Below are 19850 nucleotides of genomic sequence, written 5' to 3'. Positions count from 1 at the left end.
GGTATGGGGGGTCTGGGACCCGGAGTAATCTGCGGCCGTGAGCTGTTATGTGCCATCATGACACGCATGGTGTTCTTTTTTATATATTATAATGAAGTGCGAGCTGTGTGCTCGAGTCTTCCTGCCTGTCGGCTCTGCTCATGGATGTATAATAAGGCTCTGCTGCTCCGAGATGATGGTCTAGCTTCCGCAGCTACATTACCTATGGGTGCGTTCGTTAATATTAACTGTGCGATCCGGAGTCACTGTGGCACAGACTGGACCGCTGGTGAACAGCTGTAGAACGGGCCGTTCAGGTGTTCAGAGCAGAGCTCCCTGTCGGAGCGGCAGAGCGTGATGTGCACTGAAACGTTTTTCTGTCGCAATATTATCGTTGAGCTAGCTAGCTAGCATACATTGTCACTATCTGCTAACGTTAGCTTTAGCCTTTGTTTTCTAATAGTTTTTTTCATAGGCTATAAACGGATGTGGTATATAAGTATAGATCTGGTACTAGAGTAAAAGTAGAAGTACTCAGATCTTGTACTTGATTAAAAGTAGAAGTACTCAGATCTTGTACTTGAGTAAAAGTAGAAGTACTCAGGTCTTGTACTAGAGTAAAAGTAGAAGTACTCAGGTCTTGTACTTGAGTAAAAGCAGAAGTACCAGAATGTAGGAACAATCCTGCATTCAAAATGTTCCTCAAATAAAAGTAGAAAAGTATTATCATCAAAATATAGTTAAAGTAGCGACAGTGAAAGTAGTCATTGTGCAGATTGGTCCATTTCCAATCCTTGTCACCTTTTTCATACCTGATGAGTTTGCATCCCTGATATTGTTTAGCCATTATTGGAATTTAGGGGCCCAAAGCAGAATAAATAGACCCAGAAGTGGATTACTGTAAGGGTGAGGGCTATTGTTTCATGGTTGAGGTTTGGTTGTAATAATTTGAAACAAAAGAAAGTGAAATAAAACACTAATGTCCCCACACATTTGATAAACCTGCATGTGGTTATTCCCCAGGTGATGTCAGCAGTTCTGGCTGTGTACAAGGCGCTGCTGAGTCTGAAGAACATTCCCACGCTGGAGGCAGCTTATAAGCTGGTTCTGGGGGAGATGGCCTGTGCCCTGTCCAGCCTGACGGGGACCCTGGAGCCCAGTGAGAGTGCCCCGGCCCCCAGCAGCATTTGTCCCAGCATCCAGCACCCCACTTTTGCTTCCCTCACCCTACCCCCGGAGAAGGCACAGTTTATCGTGATCTTCAACCTCAACACCCTGACCACCATCGGAAACACCAAGAACTCTCTCATCGGGGTCAGTCTCTTTTTACTGATGCTCACTAAACAACACTCACACAGCTAGTAACGGCATGATCACTTGTTGTATCACTGAGGCTAAAGGCTGAGACAGCTGCTTACCAAACATATGAACTGGCTTGGTTGCCTCAAGAAAAAGATGCAGGCCCTTCCTGCTACATAGTCTAGTTACCACCTGAGTGAACCTGGAAATGTTTAGGTCCTCAAAGCATATGTTAGAAATGAATAGTAGTGTCCCCAGCATATAGAAACTGCTGGATGCTAACTTGCATATGTTGGACAGTTTTGGAGTGGTTTTGGGGGTTATTGAGGATGCAAAACGTACGCCCCAAAAAAACCCACTTATAAGGGTACCTATGTTTGGTTTTGGTTTCATTATGGATTTAAAATGTTTCTATGAAGATTTCCTGTCCCTCCACATTCCACAACACTATCAACCCCCTCTTTCAGTTCTGTAGTCTGGCTATTTTAGCGTCCGCTAATACTCTTGAGTATGGCGACCAATCAATAATGACAACCTGTGCCCGTTACGCAGCTCACTTGAGCCTTGTTGGACCTGATCATACTGTCATTCTGCCTGTTACTGTAAACAGAGACTATGGACTGCAGTGTAGTTAATATGCTTTACTGATGCATCTAAAAAAGGGCATTGAATCGCTGTATCACTAAACGCATTGTGGTGTTATTGTCCCGATGAACTGTTACATGGCCGTGTGTTTATTGTTGGAGTGTCTTCTGTCTCTGAAGATGTGGGCGTTGTCTCCTACGGTCTTCACCCTGCTCAGTCAAGATATGACGCTGGTCCACGCTGAGTTGACTGTCTTCTACCCTGCCATCCAGTATGCTGCGCTCTACACCCTGTACTCCCACTGCACCAGGTAACACACACACACACACACACACACACACACACACACACACACACACACACACACACACACACACACACACACACACCCACACACACACACCAATGTTTCAGTTCCGGTAAATATCTCTCCGGTCATATTGTCCAGTACAAATAATTAGCCATTAACCACACATTTAAAGTGTTCTAAAAATAGTCTAAATAGATGAGTCGGCATCAGCCCCATGACCCCACAAGCCCCCAGATCAGCCCCATGATCCCACAAGCCACCAGCTGGCTGTGATGACAGCGCACACAGAGCGCACCGGGACAACGATACACAACTCAATTCACATGAAGTGCCGTACTGATACTGCCTTTTGCATGCTCAAACCCAACGGCGGTGCCCAGGGTAAAGAATAGATGGAACACACGTTTACCCCCAAAGAACGATGGAGGATCATTTAACATCAGGGAATTGCTGTTTTATAGATACAAATATTTGTTCAACCTCAATTATATAGACCCTCCAGAAAAACGCGATTCCGCGATCGCAGAATTTACCGCATAATCAGCAAAATGGCGCAGATTTTTAAAATGCCGCATATTTATCAAAAGGCCGCATAATCCCCGCATTTTTCCACACAAAATTGAGAAAAAAAAAAGTTAACTCGTCTTGACGTGACGTCATCAGCTCGCACATCACAGAATGTAAACAACACCGTATAGAGTGAACGTGTGGAGCTCACACGATAGAGAAAACACCAAGATGAAAAAATCTAATCCATCTCATTTACCGACGAACATTTCAACTAAAAACCGGGCAAAAAGTGGGGGGAAACTATTCTGCACCCCGTGCAACTGTGTGTTGGAGCATAAGAGAAAATCGACGGTGACGACCCACTTTGATTCATTCAAACATTCGAAAATGCTTTCTGCTGCTGCGGACAAGAAAGCCAAACGACTCACGCTCACCGAGGCATCAACCTCCAAAACCCTTTCGAGGGCTACAAGAAACCAAGTGAGTAGCCTACAAAATTGAAGCTGGTCAGATAACGAACGAGTAAATGAAAACAGAATTGTGTGTGTGTGTGTGTGTGTGTGTGTGTGTGTGTGTGTGTGTGTGTGTGTGTGTGTGTGTGTGTGTGTGTGTGTGTGTGTGTGTGTGTGTGTGTGTGTGTGTGTGTGTGTGTGTGTGTGTGTGTGTGTGTGTGTGTGTGTGTGTGTGTGTGTGTGTGTGTGTGTGTGTGTGTGTGTGTGTGTGTGTGTGTGTGTGTGTGTGTGTGTGTGTGTGTGTGTGTGTGTGTGTGTGTGTGTGTGTGTGTGTGTGTGTGTGTGTGTGTGTGTGTTTGAATGTGTTTAATTGAATAGTAAAAGGGTTAAACGTTAGTGGCAGGTTGTGTGTGAGAGAGAATAAATAAGACAGCTCAATATTTTTATTTATTTTTTATTCTTTTCCCCCGCATAAAATCACGTAAAACCCCGCATATTTAATCGCATAGTCAAGGATTTTAGCCCGCATAATCAAGGAATTTAGCCCGCATAATCAAGGATCTTTGCCCACGTTTTTCTGGAGGGTCTAATTATAAGTACAGATAATATTTTACTGAATATTTCACATTTGTCCAGTAAATTGAAACCTTGGCGGGCACCATTTTTTTTTTGGACACACACACACACACACACACACACACACACACACACACACACACACACACACACACACACACACCCCCCTGTGTCCCTGGCTTCAAAAGTATGTTCTTCCTGCATGTTACATCTGTGTTCCCTGAGGAGCTCCTAAGAAAGGAGACTGTTGATCTGGTGTGATGTGTCAGAGGTTTAAATGGAACATAGCCAGTAGAGATGAATGCCAGGGTTCGTACCGTCATTGAAAACCTGGGAAAGTCATGGAAATTCAAAATGCAAATTCCAGGCCCTGGAAAAGTTATGGAAAACAATATTTTTCCCAAAGTTTTGGAAAAGTCATGGAAATGTAACTAAAGTTGCGTGAAATATAATTTACATTTGATCTAATCGCCGAAATAATCTGCCGTCGCGAGCTGTTATGTGCCATCATGGCATGCATGGTGTTATTTTTTTAATGTGTGAAGCGCGAGCTGTGTGCTCGAGTCTTCCTGCCTGTCGGGCCGGCTGAACTCTGCTGCGCCTCCGGATGAGGGTCAGCTACATTATCTACGGTGCTTTCGTTAACTGTGCGGAGTCACTGTGGCACAGACTGCGCCGCTGGTGAACAGCTGTTAGAACGGGCCGTTCAGGTGTTTAGAGCGGCAGAGCGTGATGTGAACTGAAAGGTTTTTCGGTCCCAATATCATTTAAGGAATCGTTGAGCTAGCTAGCTAGCATACATTGTCACTATCTGCTAACGTTAGCTTTAGCCTTCGTTTTCGAATAGTTTTTATCATAGGCTATAAAACGAGGTGGTATAAGTATAGATCTTGTACTAGAGTAAAGGTAGAAGTACTCAGATCTTGTACTTAATAAAAGTAGAAGTACTCAGATCTTGTACAAGTACTCAGATCTTGTACTTAATAAAAGTAGAAGTACTCTGGTACTTCTACGTTTACTCAAGTACAAAATCTGAGTGTAGGAATACTCTATCACAGTAAAAGTTCTGCATTCAAAATGTTCCTCAAGTGAAAGTAGAAAAGTATTCTCATCAAAATATAGTGAAAGTAGCGACAGTAAAAGTAGTCATTGTGCAGATTGGTCCATTTCAGAATAATAGATATATGTTTTATAATGATTGATCATGAAAGTGTTCTCAAAGCTGGTAAAGGTGCAGCTAGTTTGAATGACTTTGTATACTGCAGGGTAGCTTGTGGATTTACTCCAGGTGGAACTAAAGTCTGATTTAACACTTGATTATATTTCACATCATTCATCCACATCTGTAAAGTAACTAAAGGTATTAAATACATGTAGGGGAGTAGAAGTACAGCATGTACCTCTGAATTGTAGTAGAGTAGAAGAACAAAGTAGCAAAACATTGAAATACTTAAATAAAGTACAAGTATCTCAAAATTGTGCCCAAGTATAGTACTTGTTGAGTTTATGAACTTAGTTACTTTACACCATGTGGCTATAAAGATAGAAAGACTAAGCCTTGCACAGAGGCATGAAAATACATTTTCAAAATGCTCAACAGTGCTGCCAAAATTATAAACTTACTGCCACACAATTTAAACTAAATGCTTTTATATATTTGTATTAGATGTGACTCTTTGGCGTTTCTGTTATTATTAACACTGCTGCTTTAGTTGTTCTGACTGCTAAAATCCTCTGTTATTCCTCATTTTAAAGCCAATATTCCGTGGGGTCGGGGGGCTCGGATCCCTGTCACCTTTTTCATACCTGAGTTTGCATCCCTGACTACAGTTGCTTTTAAAGAGCCTGTGACACGAGTTTCCCCAATCATCCAAACCCATCAATTTGAATAAATATTGTCCCCTTGAAAACCGTTACTGAACTGATTTTGGATATTTGTACTTTGATAACCATTAATCTGCCCTTCAATGTTGACCATATTCTGGATCTTCTCGGGGATTCTTCAAATCCCGGCTAATTATGTATGACGTCATTGCGGGCCAAGCGCTCCAGCTGCACCGTTCAGGATCCCAGCATCTGCATGTAAACGCACGATGGGGCACACAGCAGCAAGCTCAGACAGCGGTGACAGTTTAATTTTGAACGTGTCTGAGAGCTCATATGAGGCTGAAGGATCGGTTTATGTTGTATCTGTTAGAAGTTTAGGAATTAGGTGCGTCAATATGAGCGATCATACGGTCATGTAGCCAGTGGTGGACTGGGACTAAAAATCATCCCGGGACTCTCGACCGGTCCATTTCGGTACCGCTAGTAAATTGTCAACGGGGGGAGTGGGGGATGTGCTTAGTGCTGCGTACCGGTACGCCGAACCGGTACTGGACTTGTAAAAAGTTTCGGTTCAAGTCCGGTTAAAACCGGAACGTCGGGAACCGGTACTTACGTATATTCTCCTTTTTGTTCTAAACCATCTAAAACCTTCCATAGATCGAGAAATTTGCGCTGAGAAAAGACGAAAAACATTGTTTTGGCTTCTGATATGGCGGCCATTACTGAGCTCACGAAGTCTCGCAAAATATCGCAACTGCTCGCGAGATCTGTGTGACGTCAAGGGAAGCTGGACACTGACAGCGTGGGATGCTGGTTGCCATATTTGGTAGTGTAGCTAAGCTAACTCCTTTGTATGTATGGTGATATAGTGTCTGCCGAAAGAGCAACACTTCACCCAGACAATGTCAATATGTTGTTGTTCTTGAACAAGAACACATAGACTTGTACTCTTGCATATTGAGTCTTGTATGTACATCACTATGTATGTAGTTGTGTAGTTAGTAAGTAACACATGTAGAGTTCTAGAAAAGACATGGTGTAGACACAAGTTGGAAGGGGGCACAATAAACCTGACGAGTTTGAATTTGAGTTGATTATGAGTTTATTTTCAATTGATAATTAGCTCACAGTAAGTTCACTTTAGTTACTCACACCACTTGACACAAGTCCGGACTTATAAGTCCGGACTTGAACCTGAACCTCTGGACTTGAGTCCGGACCTGAACCTGAATGTGAGTCCAGGTACACAGCACTAGATGTGCTAGTGACTTATCCGACCGGCCCACTTCGTTACCGGCCCATCGGGATTCGTCCCGATGGCCAGTCCGCTACTGCACCCAGCCCAGCCCACGTAAACTGTCAACGGGGGGAACCTCGCTGCGGGGAAACGGTAGACCTAATAATAATAATAATAATAATCATAATGCGTGCATTTTATCCATTAATTTCCCCAACATTGTGGTAAAACAAAACACACGTTTAATCCATGTTGGTGTACTACAACTACAAAAAGCATCGGTTTGTTTTTTCATCAGTAAATGCAGACCGGTTCAAACAATCATCCTCACGATCATTTAATGTGTCATATGTTCGCCAAATTGACATGAAAGCACTAATAAATGTAGTTTCATCCACTTGAGTTTACAACTACAAAAATAATCGATTTGTTTTTATATCACATCCGACAGGAGGAAATTCAGCAGCTCTCACTACCGATTTTTAATCCTAATTTAATCATCATCTTCACCACGATCATTTATGTTTATGTTCGCTGAATTGACATGAAAGCACTGACAAATATGAATATACTGTAGTCAACTTCATTAAAACGTTATTAATGTGCCTAAACTCAGTAATTCACCATTTCTACGCAGGACAACACACTTTGTCCGTGTTTGGCTCTCTCGCCGCACAGTGAAGCGTTCCCGCATTGACGTCACTTCCGGCTTCCCCCAAAACTTCAAAATGAGTCGAAGGAATTTCCCCGCGATGTTCGAAATTATTGATATGTATCTGAACGGTATCGCACCTTCTTTTTTAAACTGACGGTTCGAGATTACTAGTAGCCCAATATTTCATTGCACAACAGTTGTTGGGAGGCTGTCACAGGCTATTTAAGCGTGTATAAGCTAGTAAGCCTGCTATTTGATTTGTTTTAGATAGGCACAACATGTTTCATATGCAGACCTTATTTTCCTGTTCCTTGTTAAAATAAACCATTTTCAGTGCTCATTTTTTTTTGGTCATGGAAAATTAGGTAAAGGTCATTGAGAAGTCATGGAAAAGTCATTGAAAATCATTGGTGAAAAAGTGTATGAACCCTGGAATGCACAGATGGACAGTAACCTGTAGGAGCTGCTCTGATGTCACTGCTCCTTACCGCCTGTCTCTTCTGTTTGTTCAGACACGATCACTTCATCTCGTCCAGCCTGTCGTCCTCCCCCTCCCTGTTTGATGGCGCCGTCATCAGCACCGTCACCACGGCCACAAAGAAACATTTCAGCACGTTGCTAAATCTCCTGGGAGGTCTGCTAGCCAAGGAGCACCTCCCCCCCGAGGCCAGGTTCTTCATCACACCAACTTACACCACGACTAAAACTCAACGATGAACTGTCAGGACATTAACAGTTAAATAAAAACGACTACTTAGATAGTGATACCCATGCACAACCTCAGAATGTGCCACATGGAAAGCCATCCCATTAGTAGTCCACAGTGAGTGGTGAGCAAACGGGCACTAAGTGTTGTTCCACTTGGAGTCACTGCTGGGCTTCCCACCATAATGTGAGCACATACAGCAGGGTGGCACCATTCAGGACCAATCAAATAACCATACTCGGGGACAGCTTCGAGTTTTGTATATATAACCTTAATAAATAAGTAATCATTTCATTAAACAAACCTAATAATTAAATACAAATCATTGCTATTGCTTTCTATGGATCTATTCTTATTTTTTAAACAAATTTGGAAGGGATTTTCTCCAACTTCTTTCTTTATTTGAACCTCTCAAGAAAACGTACAAGATTGCCATATTTACGTAAAATTGTCCGGCTGCACCAATAATGAAATAATCATTTCTAGAATGCCCAGCGTATACATAAAAGTCATTTTACAAACCAAGAACAGAAACAATTGACAAAATCAAAACAATAACAACAGCAGACACAAAAAAGAGATTAAAAAAAAAAGAAAGAAAAACCCCGGCATAGTCATAAACGATGGATCCATTTCATGTTTGTATGTATTAACAGAACAGAAACAGGTTTATTGCCAAGCAGCTTAACACAAACGAAGGATTTGCCTTGCTGTACATGGTGCAAAGACACAGTTCAAGGAAATAAAAAGCCAAACAAGAAACAATACAAAACAATTAGAAAACTATTATACGTTAAGATATAGAACATTATTTACATGAAATCTGGATATATCGAAAAATGACGTACAATATCAGTGCAAAGTACTCAGAATAATGAAATATGTGCAGTATCTAAAGAGTTTTGAGATGTATTCATTTGAGATAGCTGCTAAGTGCATCCACAGCTCTAACGGCTCTGTCGCTCTGTCAGGAGGCTGCTGTTGACCTGGGCTCAGGAGATCTCTGTGCTGATGAAGACGTCTGACAACTACAGCCCCCTCTTCTCCCTGCCCTCCTTCAACAAGTTCTGCAGAGGCCTGCTGGCTAACGGTGAGCCCCCTACGTTCAGCAAATCTATATTTTCATCTTGCCTTTCCCACAGGTCAAGCGGCTGATGTTGTTCCTCCTCCTTTTCTGTGGACAGGTCTCAATGAAGACCAGAGTATCTGCCTCCAGACCTGCCACAGTCTGCAGGTCCTCTCCTCCTCTCTGTCCACGGAGCTGCTGCAGAGGTCCACATCAAACTAAACTCCAGCACAAACTGCTCTCAGGAAGGCATTTACATTTGGTAATGATTCCCTCTGCTCTGTTCTCCTATCAGGTGTGTGGATGTGTGCAGAGTGCAGTTGGTGCACTCTGCAGTGAGGGTGAGGCAGGCCTACGGCAAGCTGCTCAGGACAATCCCCCTCCATGTGGCTTTAAGGTAAGATTCAGCTCTCCACATGCCAACTCTGTTTGACTAAATGATATAACTGGAAACACCATGACTGTGTATCAGCTGGTCTATTGAATTAAATGCTTTTTGTTTTGTTCAACTAACTCAGGGGTCGGCAACCCACGGCCATCGAGCCGCATGCGGCCCTTTAAGCCCTCTGCTCTGGCTCCCTTGAGCTTAGACAAAAATAAGAAGAAAATAAAAGTATTTGTAGGACTATTTAAATGTTGTTGCATGGTTGAAAATGTTTCGTATCTTGTATTTTGAGGTGATACTGTGACACATAAATAAAAAAGAAAACGGTTTTAATTAGGTCAACTAAAATATGCGTCACATCCTGCTACGGTCCCGCGCGAGCGCCTTTTCCTGCGGGTGAATGACCTGAACCCCGGCTCGATGAGCGAACTATGGATAAATCAAAGAAAATAAAAGTACCGGAGGAACACAGGATTGAATTCTGCGTGGACAGAGTTATATGCTTTCACAGCAAACGATGCTGGTTTACCGGTATGTTTGATATGTAGAGAGAAGTTGTCAAAGGTGCTGCAGCCTTTACGTATCGAGGAACAACACGGGAGAGGAAGACAGCTGACGATCTTCAGTCATAATTCAATGGGGTATGTAATTTATTTCAGAAAACACTTTTTGTTATATTCCATGGAATGCTCTTAACTTCCCGATAGCAATGAATATATTAAATGCTTTGACAATAAATACATAAACAAATTAATCTCTGGAAGCCGTAGCGCTGTAAAAAGCACGACCAATCATCTGAGCCGGCCCGGCAAAAATAACTGGATGGCCTACCTGCCTTTCAGCCTTCCATCTGTGCACAAACTTATCTCGGGCCCTCATTGGTCATGTGCGCGTTCGTGTGTGTTGGAGGAGGGACTCTGTAAGAAAGTCTGAAGGAAGAGGCAGATCTTTTCCGGTTGTGTATTTTCAAACTCTAGCGCACTCAAGCTTGTTTCTCCATTTTTACCTACCCCACCGTTAACTCTTTTTAGGGTGCAGCTATATGTTTTATTTATTTCAAAGTGGGCCCATTTTAATTATATATTTGTTTCCTCCAAATGTGCAGATGACTCCCCAAGTGCTGTGTTTAATTTATTTTAAAGTAGGCCTCTGTATTATTTTTAATTCTCCTTATAGGAGTTATTTGTTTCTTATTAGAGGTTAACCGTTTTATATAATGTAATAAATAGCCTAATAAATGCAAAAAACCTGTAGTTTCTGTCTGATATAACAATAAATACAACTTTATTAGCTATCAAGCTATGAAATATGTTCTGCGGCTCCAGACAATTAATTTTTGTTGGCAAAAGGAGCAAAATGGCTCCTTTGGTCAAAAAGGTTGCAGACCCCTGAACTAACTCAATATGAATATATGCACTATATAAGTCAGTTGAAGTAGGAGGGCAGAAAGCAATGCTTATAAATAATAGTCCTCCTGTGAGTTATTAAATTGTTTTTGGTCAAGGACCTCAAACCTTAAGGTGTAATAACAAAAAACAAATTTGATAAATTGGTTTAGAAAGTAAATAAACCAAAAACACTCCAACTCATGTACAGGGACTAAAATGATAATACAATACAAGTTTAGACTGAAGGAGTCATGTCCTAAGGAAAATCCTTTTCTGGTTTTTAATCTCTTAATTGCTCTGATTTTTGATATCCAAATGGTTTAACACAAGACAGGTGTCAATGAATGTGTCTGGTGTATGACTTGATGATTGTGTTACCCCACAGTAACCACAGCCACCCTGAGATGAGGGAGATCTCTCTGGCCATCCGTCACAACATGAGCCGAGCTCCCAGCACCACCTTCCACCCCCAGGACTTCAGCGACCTCATCAGCTTCATCCTGTACGGAGTCTTGCACCGCGGGGGGTACGTCATGGTGACGGAGGCATTTCAAACAACCTCTGTTACTGTTCTCTTACAGTCTCAGACATTTTGAATGCAATATTAAGTGACTCAACCTTCTAGCAAACATAATGTTCATCCATTAGAAGAGAGAACAGTGGAGTATTTTTCTTCTTCAGGAGGTCAAGTTGATATTTGAATAATACACCATTATTATAAAGATTCCCCACAACCACTACGCATTGTCCATTACATTTACATATAATATAAATGTGTCTTTGGCACTGGCAAGTAAGATGAAATGAATACGTGAAGAATTGTTTGTTCTTCCACTGTTTTGGGTTAATTAAAGTATATCCAGTTTCTGGATGGCTCAGTCATGGATCCCAGCGAGTCCCTCTGCAGATGAATGTGCGTACCATAGCAGAATGTATTTTTAATGCTGAGCTTCTCATTCCTGTCTGACAGTAAGGACCCCTGGCTGGAGCGCCTGTACTACAGCTGCCAGCGGCTGGAGAAGAGGGACGGCCGAGCGGCTGCAGACAGCTGCAGGCCGGGGGTGGTGCCGCGGGTGCTGCTGAAGACCGAGGCGGTGATGTGGCAGTGGGCCGTGTGGGAGGCTGCTCAGTTCACCGTGCTGTCCAAACTCAGAACCCCGCTAGGCCGCGCTCAGGACACCTTCCAGACCATCGAAGGTAGGAAGTCCAGATCCTCTGTGTGTCACAGACACATACAATTCATTTGGGTTTCAAGCCTTTTTTTATCTTGGAATGCTATAGCAGGTTGTTACAAACTAATGAGGCTAATGTGCATACGCCATTGTGGGTATAAGGGGACACCTCAGAATGTGTTTGATGTGGTCAATATGCAAAAAATACCTATTAAGCAAAAATACATTCTGATAAAGTTGCGTTTTTTTTTTAAATCACTCGGCTGTGTTTGAGAGATTGTAGGGAAATTATCCAATTTCACATAATTGGTCCAAAAAAATCTGATTTAGTTGCTGCAATGAATTTGCCATTGTTGAGTATCTGAACCTGCAAAGTAGTGTCTGGCTTATTCATGAAATACACTTCCTTGACAGTTGGTGGCAGTTAGCTACACTACACACTTGAAGTGCAGTTAGCTTAGGATGTGTGGTGGTTTATCTTACGTTTCGATTTACTTTACAAAATGTGTTTTTGTTCATGTTCAAAATGTACATTGTTTTCCTTGAACAGAAAAACAAGTTGAATGTGCTGTAGTTCAACATTAATATTTTCTGTATGTATAGAGGCATGTTGTAATTGTCTAATTGTACAATGCTTTGGTAATACTGCAAGTCATTATGCCAGTCGCCTGTTGGACATGACTTGGAGACGTTGTGGTTCATAGTGTCTCAAAGCTCCCTTCATTCTCCCCCCTCTGTGTTTCAGGAATGATACGGAACCTGGCGGCCCACAGTCTGAACCCAGAGCAGGATGTGGGAGCCTGGGCCGGGACTGGAGGGGACGGAGATGGTCACCACTCCAATCAGCTGCGCCTGGCTCTGCTGCTGCAGTATGTGGAGAACCTGGAGAAGCTCATGTACAACGCCTACGAGGGCTGCGCCAATGCTCTCACTGCCCCCCCAAAGGTTTGCAACCTGAAGCTCCACACTCTACACTCCTCTTCAGCACTAACATTCAGAAGGAGTGCTGAGACCTTAGAAGACAATTGAAATACCAGTTATCAATAAAGAAGGCTTTATTAGCTTTAAGGAATATTCCCTTCTCCTGTGTCCCAGGGTATCAGGACGTTCTTCTACACCAACCGGCAGACGTGCCAGGACTGGCTGACGAGGATCCGCCTGGCGCTGATGAGAGTCGGGCTTCTGTCGGGCCAGCCGGCAGTCACCATTCGCCACGGCTTCGACCTGCTGACAGAGATTAAAAACAGCAACACGCAGGTTGGTACAAACACAATGACTCATGCTCTACCTTCAGAGGCTGCAGATGTTCTGTTGCAGGTCGGATTCTGCACACAGGAAGCCCAGTTAGTCTCTGAAGCTTCTGTGTGCACGTCCCTGCTCTGGAACTTTAGGGTGTATAGTTCACATAGTAAAGTGATACTGATTATAAGGGGGTGGGGTCTCTAGGAAATCAGGTTGTTAGGGTTTTCTCAAGATTTGAATATGTCTTGATTAAGGAACCTGGGAACTACTGTATGTGTAACATAGTGACATCACTTTGTGACACTCAAGGTATTGGCTAGCACTCCAAGCTATTGGCTAGCACTCCATCCCATTGTAAGTGATAGGCTAAGGGGCGGGACATCTCTAAGCGGATGACCAATCACAACGGAGCCGGCCGGCTAACCAATCAGAGCAGACTGGTTTCAGACAGAGGGTGAAAAGAGGTGCTGCAGTACAGGCAAATAAAGAGCTTTTTGAACACTAATGCATGGAGACACGTCACAGTAGAGACACTTGATACAAATATGAACCTGGAAATAAGCACAATAGGGCCCCTTAAGTAAATACTTAATATAGATAAGGACTGATTTAAAAATTATACTTTTAAAAATAAACAATGGACTTCTAGCTCGCGGGGGCAAGACGTGCTTAGGTGGCATAGAGTGACAGCCAATAAAATCGCAGCATTACTGATGCTGTCCATGGTGCTGAACCACTGTCTTAGCCAGCTGATATTTCTTCTGTTCGCAGGTCGACACCCGGTTGGGGCCAAGTCTGTGATACATAATCAAAGATAAAGAGCTATCTATGAATCAAGAAATGTGAATCCTAATGTGTTATAGTAACTGTTATTCTGTTTATATTTATTTATTACCTTCAAAAGAAAAACTCCGAAGGTATTATTTATATTTAAGATATGGACCATGTAGTATAAATAATGTACTTATGAATGAGACATGTAGATATTAATCAAGAAAACACCTTTATTGTAAACAACAGAAACAAAGCAGATTATGTCATACAAAACATATAATATATAAGTAACAAAATAAGGGAGAAGTAAATAAAGTAAATAATATTTTTGTTAAATATAAAAAAGTAAATAAAGCAGTAGTAAATAGAAAATGAAATCATGTAAATGTTTTAAAACACACAGGATGACAATTTGGCATTAACAGACACACAGGAGGAAAACAACAAAAGTGATATCCCTATTCATGAAAAAAAACCTTGTCATTTTCCCTTTTCAGCCTCATAAAAACAGACTCCTTGAAGTTCTTCCAGGTCATCTGCTTCTCCATGCCCTGATCCCTGTAGAGTGAAAACACTTTAGCAGGACAGTACCCATACTTCCCTGCTACTCCTGGGAATCCTGTGTGTATGTGAGGACTGTGTGGGCCCTGCTTGAGTTCCTTTCTGCAAAATCCACATTTGCGACCGTTGTGCTCGGGCTTAGTGTTCTTTCTTTTTTGCTGGACTCTTGCCTCCACCCTTTGCTTCATAGCTTCCAGTTCCCGCGGAAAGAAAGCTGTCTCGGCAAAGTCTACAAATGGCATTTTAGGGTATGTCAGACCTTCAGCACCATAAGTTTTAAAAACTTTGGTGGAGCAGTAAAAGTATCTGACAGTGCCCTGCATATACAGATGTAGCCATTCATTTCAGACAGTTTGAAACGCGAGGGCCGTGATTGGTACGTGATCTGCCCTCGCTCAAGGGAAAACCTCCAGCTTGACTTGAGACCGCCCCCGTGATTGATAAATGTAATTTATAATGAAGCCAGCTGCAATGGATCATTGATCCACTAGGAGGTGCAGTTGGGTTCCACACTGGAGCTGATGTGAAATAAAGTGAGATACAGTATGCTGGATGTACAGCGGAACTTTGTTAAGATCCATATGTCACGGATATCATACTACTGTGCAAAATAAGAGACATGTAATCATTTACAAAACATCACCATGTTGTTATTTAACAAAATCATTTTGTTATTCGAAAAAAACGAACGGGAGGAAATGCAGCCCGGCTCTCGATTTTTAATCCTAATTTAATCATCATCTTCACCACGATCATTTATGTTTATGTTCGCCAAATTGACATGAAATCACTGACACATATGAATATACTGTATTCAACTTCATTATAACGTTATTAACGTGCCTAAACTCAGTAATTCACCAAAAATATAATATATTTTAATGGAGCTTCGTAGGTCGATCAGGATCCCAAAGTGTAGCGGAGGGATCCTCATCTGGATGAAGGGTGTTATTTTCCCCATAAGGAAAAAGTCGCTGCAAATTATCCCGCTTATACATGGCCACATTCTCAACAAAGTAACGACATGACTCCCAATATTAATTGAAATGCTTTTATGGATTTAGAAAATGTTTTTATTGATTTAAAAAATAGTTTTATGTATTGATTTAAATTGACATGCATCCGCTAAGAAAAATATTCCGTTGTTACCGTTTTTTAAACAGTCTGAATGAAACGGCAGCTCTCAGCTGTGTATTTACACAACTAATGGCCCATCAACCACAGCTCTCTCCCCCCCTCCCCCCCTGATCTTTCTTCTCCAGCAGCTAAATTAACTGTAGGTTACTCTGAGTGACCATAGACTGTATGTGACAAGCTTACAGTTAGTGACGTAACAACACCATAAAAGCTGGTGGGTTGAAAGCAATACGGGAGGTAAAAATAACTCGAATAATTGTGATTTATTTATTGTGGCTTTTATGTTTTTAGGTATAAAATGTTATGTAATTCAGGCTTATAGTTCACCCTTCTCTAAAAGCCTTCAACAATGACAATATTCATTGTAATTTAATAAATCCTTCCAACACACATTGTAAAAAATAGCCTACTGTAAGTTAAGAAATCATTTCAATATGTACATCTTCTGATGTAACAACAATAACATTATAAATAGTAACATAGCTGAACATGGTATTGCACATTTAGCTTTGAGTGTTACTGACCTAAGATGTTTTTATTACATGAATTAAGGTGACTGAGGCTTTTTAACATACAGGGATGCAAACTCATCAGGGCGACTGTGGCTGTGAGGGAGTGTGGTCGTCTTTCAACCAGAAGGTTGTGGGTTCGATCCCAGCCCATGCAGTCAACATGTCGATGTATCCTTGGGCAAGATACTTAACCCTGAGTTGCTTCCGATGGCATGGCCAACGGTGTGTGAATGTGTGTGAATGTTAGGTCCTAGAGTAAGGTACACTGCTCTGTATGAATGGGTGTGAATGACATGTAGTATGTAAAGCGCTTTGAGGGGTCTTAAAGACTGGATAAAGCTCTATATAAGTACAGTCCATTTATATGAAAAAGGTGACAAGGATCCGAGCCCCCGGCTCCCCCACCCCACGGAATGACAGATGATTTTAGCAGTCAGAACAACTAAAGCAGCAGTGTTAATAATAACAGAAACGCCAAAGAGTCACATAATAGAAATATATAAAAGCATTTATTTTAAATTGTGTAGCAGTCAGTTTATAATTTTGGCAGCACTGTTGAGCATTTTGAAAATGTATTTTCGTGCCTCTGTGCAAGGCTTAAGTCTTTTTATCTTTATAGCCACATGGTGTAAAGTAACTAAGTTCATAAACTCAACAAGTACTATACTTGGGCACAATTTTGAGATACTTGTACTTTATTTAAGTATTTCAATGTCTTGCTACTTTGTTCTTCTACTCCACTACAGTTCAGAGGTACATGGTGTACTTTGACTCCACTACATGTATTTAATACCTTTAGTTACTTCACAGATCTGGATTAATTAAGTGAAATATAATCAAGTGTTAAATCAGACTTTAGTTCCACCTGGAGTAAATCCACAAGCTACCCTGCAGTATACAAAGTCATTCAAACTAGCTGCACCTTTACCAGCTTTGAGAACACTTTCATGATCAATCATTATAAAACATATATCTATTATTCTGAAATGGACCAATCTGCACAATGACTACTTTTACTGTCGCTACTTTCACTATATTTTGATGATAATACTTTTCTACTTTTACTTGAGGAACATTTTGAATGCAGGACTTTTACTGTAACAGAGTATTCCTACAGTCTGGGACTATTACTTTTACTCAAGTACAAGATCTGAGTACTTCCACTTTTACTCTAGTACAAGATCTGTGTGCTTCTACTTTTACTCAAGTACAAGACCTGAGTACTTCTACTTTTACTCTAGTACAAGATCTGTGTGCTTCTACTTTTACTCAAGTACAAGACCTGAGTGCTTCTACTTTTACTCAAGTACAAGATTTGAGTACTTCTACTTTTACTCTAGTACAAGATCTGTGTGCTTCTACTTTTACTCAAGTACAAGATTTGAGTACTTCTACTTTTACTCTAGTACAAGATCTGTGTGCTTCTACTTTTACTCAAGTACAAGATCTTTGTACTTCTACTTTTACTCAAGTACAAGATCTGAGTACTTCTACTTTTACTCAAGTACAAGATCTGAGTACGTCTGCTTTTACTCAAGTACAATATATATATATATATATATATATATACTTATACCACCTCTGTTTATAGCCTATGAAAAAAACTATTAGAAATAGAAGGCTAAAGCTAACGTTAGCAGATAGTGACAATGTATGCTAGCTAGCTAGCTCAACGATTCCTTAAATAATATTGCCACAGAAAAACTTTTCAGTTCACATCGCCGCTCCGACAGGGAGCTCTGCTCTGAACACCTGAACAGCCCGTTCTAACAGCTGTTCACCAGCAGTCCAGTCTGTGCCACAGTGACTCCGGACGCACAGTTAATATTAACGAACGCACCGTAGGTAATGTAGCTGCTGAAGCTAGACCATCATTTCGGAGCAGCAGAGCATTATTATACATCCATGAGCAGAGCCGACAGGCAGGAAGACTCGAGCACACACTCGTACTTCATTATAATATATAAAAAAAGAACACCATGCGTGTCATGATGGCACATAACAGCTCACGGCCGCAGATTACTCCGGGTCCCAGCCCCCCCCCCATACCCCAAAAATATTTGTATTGCAGATCTACATGAATCACACAAACGACTTATTTTGCATTCAAAACGGCGAATTTCGCCGAAAGGTGCCACATTTGCATCACTGAACATAGACAGAGCACAACTGAAACATAACATCTGAAACGATGTAACAACATAATACACTTGTGGGGATGCTTGGGATGTGAGGAGTGAGGGACACGGCTTAGAACGGGCGTGTCGCCTGGCAGGACAGGAGAGTGTGTGCACCAGTCTGCCTTGATCTTTGAATTCATGTCCGTGACACTCACTGCTGCCCACAGCTGTTTTATAGAAGGAAAGTCCTTCACTTCATGAAAGTGTTTTAACCACACACACCTCTACACACACATGACGGGTGTTATTTTCCCCATAAGGAACAAGTCGCTGCAAATTATCCCGCTTATTACACAGCCACATTCTCAACAAAGTAACGACATGACTCCCAATATTAATTGAAATGCTTTTATGGATTTAGAAAATGTTTTTATTGATTTAAAAATAGTTGTATGTATTGATTTAAAAAATAGTTGTATGTATTGATTTAAATTGACATGCATCCGCTAAGAAAAATAGTCCATTGTTACAGTTTTTTTAAACAGTCTGAATGAAACGGCAGCTCTCAGCTGTGTATTTACACAACTAATGGCCTATCAACCACAGCTCTCTCCCCCCCTCCCCCCTTGATCTTTCTTCTCCAGCAGCTAAATTAACGGTAGGTTACTCTGAGTGACAAGCTTAACAGTTAGACACAACACTGTCATTGCAAGTGACCCACAGTTAGTTGACTTTTATGTTCAACTGCTAAATTCGTTACTGATAAAGAAGGGCTTCTACTGTACCTAATAGAGAACCGCAGTGACGCGTTGTAAAACCCGGAAGTAAGTTAGCATTTTTAGCACTTCCGGTTCCTTCCTCAAAAAGCAATGCATTTTTTCCATAGGGTTTTGGAAAATAGCTCGAAATAAGGTCTGTGGTTGACACAAATTTAAGAGATAAATCAAGTTTTGTTCTACGACATTAAATGCATCAGCAGTGACCCCACTGGGGATTTTTGAAGAGTTTACGTGTCTGAAAAACGATGTTTGTTACAGAGTGGCTGAATAGGACTACAGAAATTGTCGAGGCCGTTTTACGTCATTACGCCGAACACGTAAACACTCCCGCTAAGTTTGTTTTCCCCTGTGTTCTTCTTGAAAGCAAGTACCTGCCTATCTTTAGTATCTGTATATCTATATCTGACCATTAGAATCTGCATTTTTGAAATTGTCGTTTTTAACACCGTAGTTTTACAAATTATAGAATAATTAATTACCAGTGTTTTCCAATTTTACTCGGCAGTTCGTTTCGTTAGCTAACGTTAGCTAAAGCTAGCGCTACTAGTTAGCTACGCAATGGTTTGTTGCTTAGCTCC

The 19850-nt window shown here is 41.4% G+C and overlaps 1 protein-coding gene across 1 annotated transcript in view; it reads left to right on the top strand.

Annotated features, from left to right (window-relative positions):
• The window catches only part of smg1 (SMG1 nonsense mediated mRNA decay associated PI3K related kinase), a 110292-nt gene that overhangs the window by 38074 nt on the left and 52368 nt on the right, over positions 1 to 19850 (top strand). The window contains 10 exon segments of the mRNA XM_079645221.1: positions 1003 to 1293; positions 2043 to 2173; positions 7943 to 8101; positions 9108 to 9226; positions 9321 to 9408; positions 9498 to 9599; positions 11361 to 11501; positions 11946 to 12172; positions 12893 to 13092; positions 13243 to 13404. Of these exon segments, the coding sequence (XP_079501347.1) occupies positions 1003 to 1293; positions 2043 to 2173; positions 7943 to 8101; positions 9108 to 9226; positions 9321 to 9408; positions 9498 to 9599; positions 11361 to 11501; positions 11946 to 12172; positions 12893 to 13092; positions 13243 to 13404 (1620 nt within the window).

The sequence above is a fragment of the Notothenia rossii genome (genome assembly GCF_949606895.1).
Source record: "Notothenia rossii genome assembly, chromosome: 8".
NCBI classification, from domain to species: Eukaryota; Metazoa; Chordata; class Actinopteri; order Perciformes; family Nototheniidae; genus Notothenia; species Notothenia rossii.
This window is presented reverse-complemented; position numbering and strand designations above follow the sequence as displayed.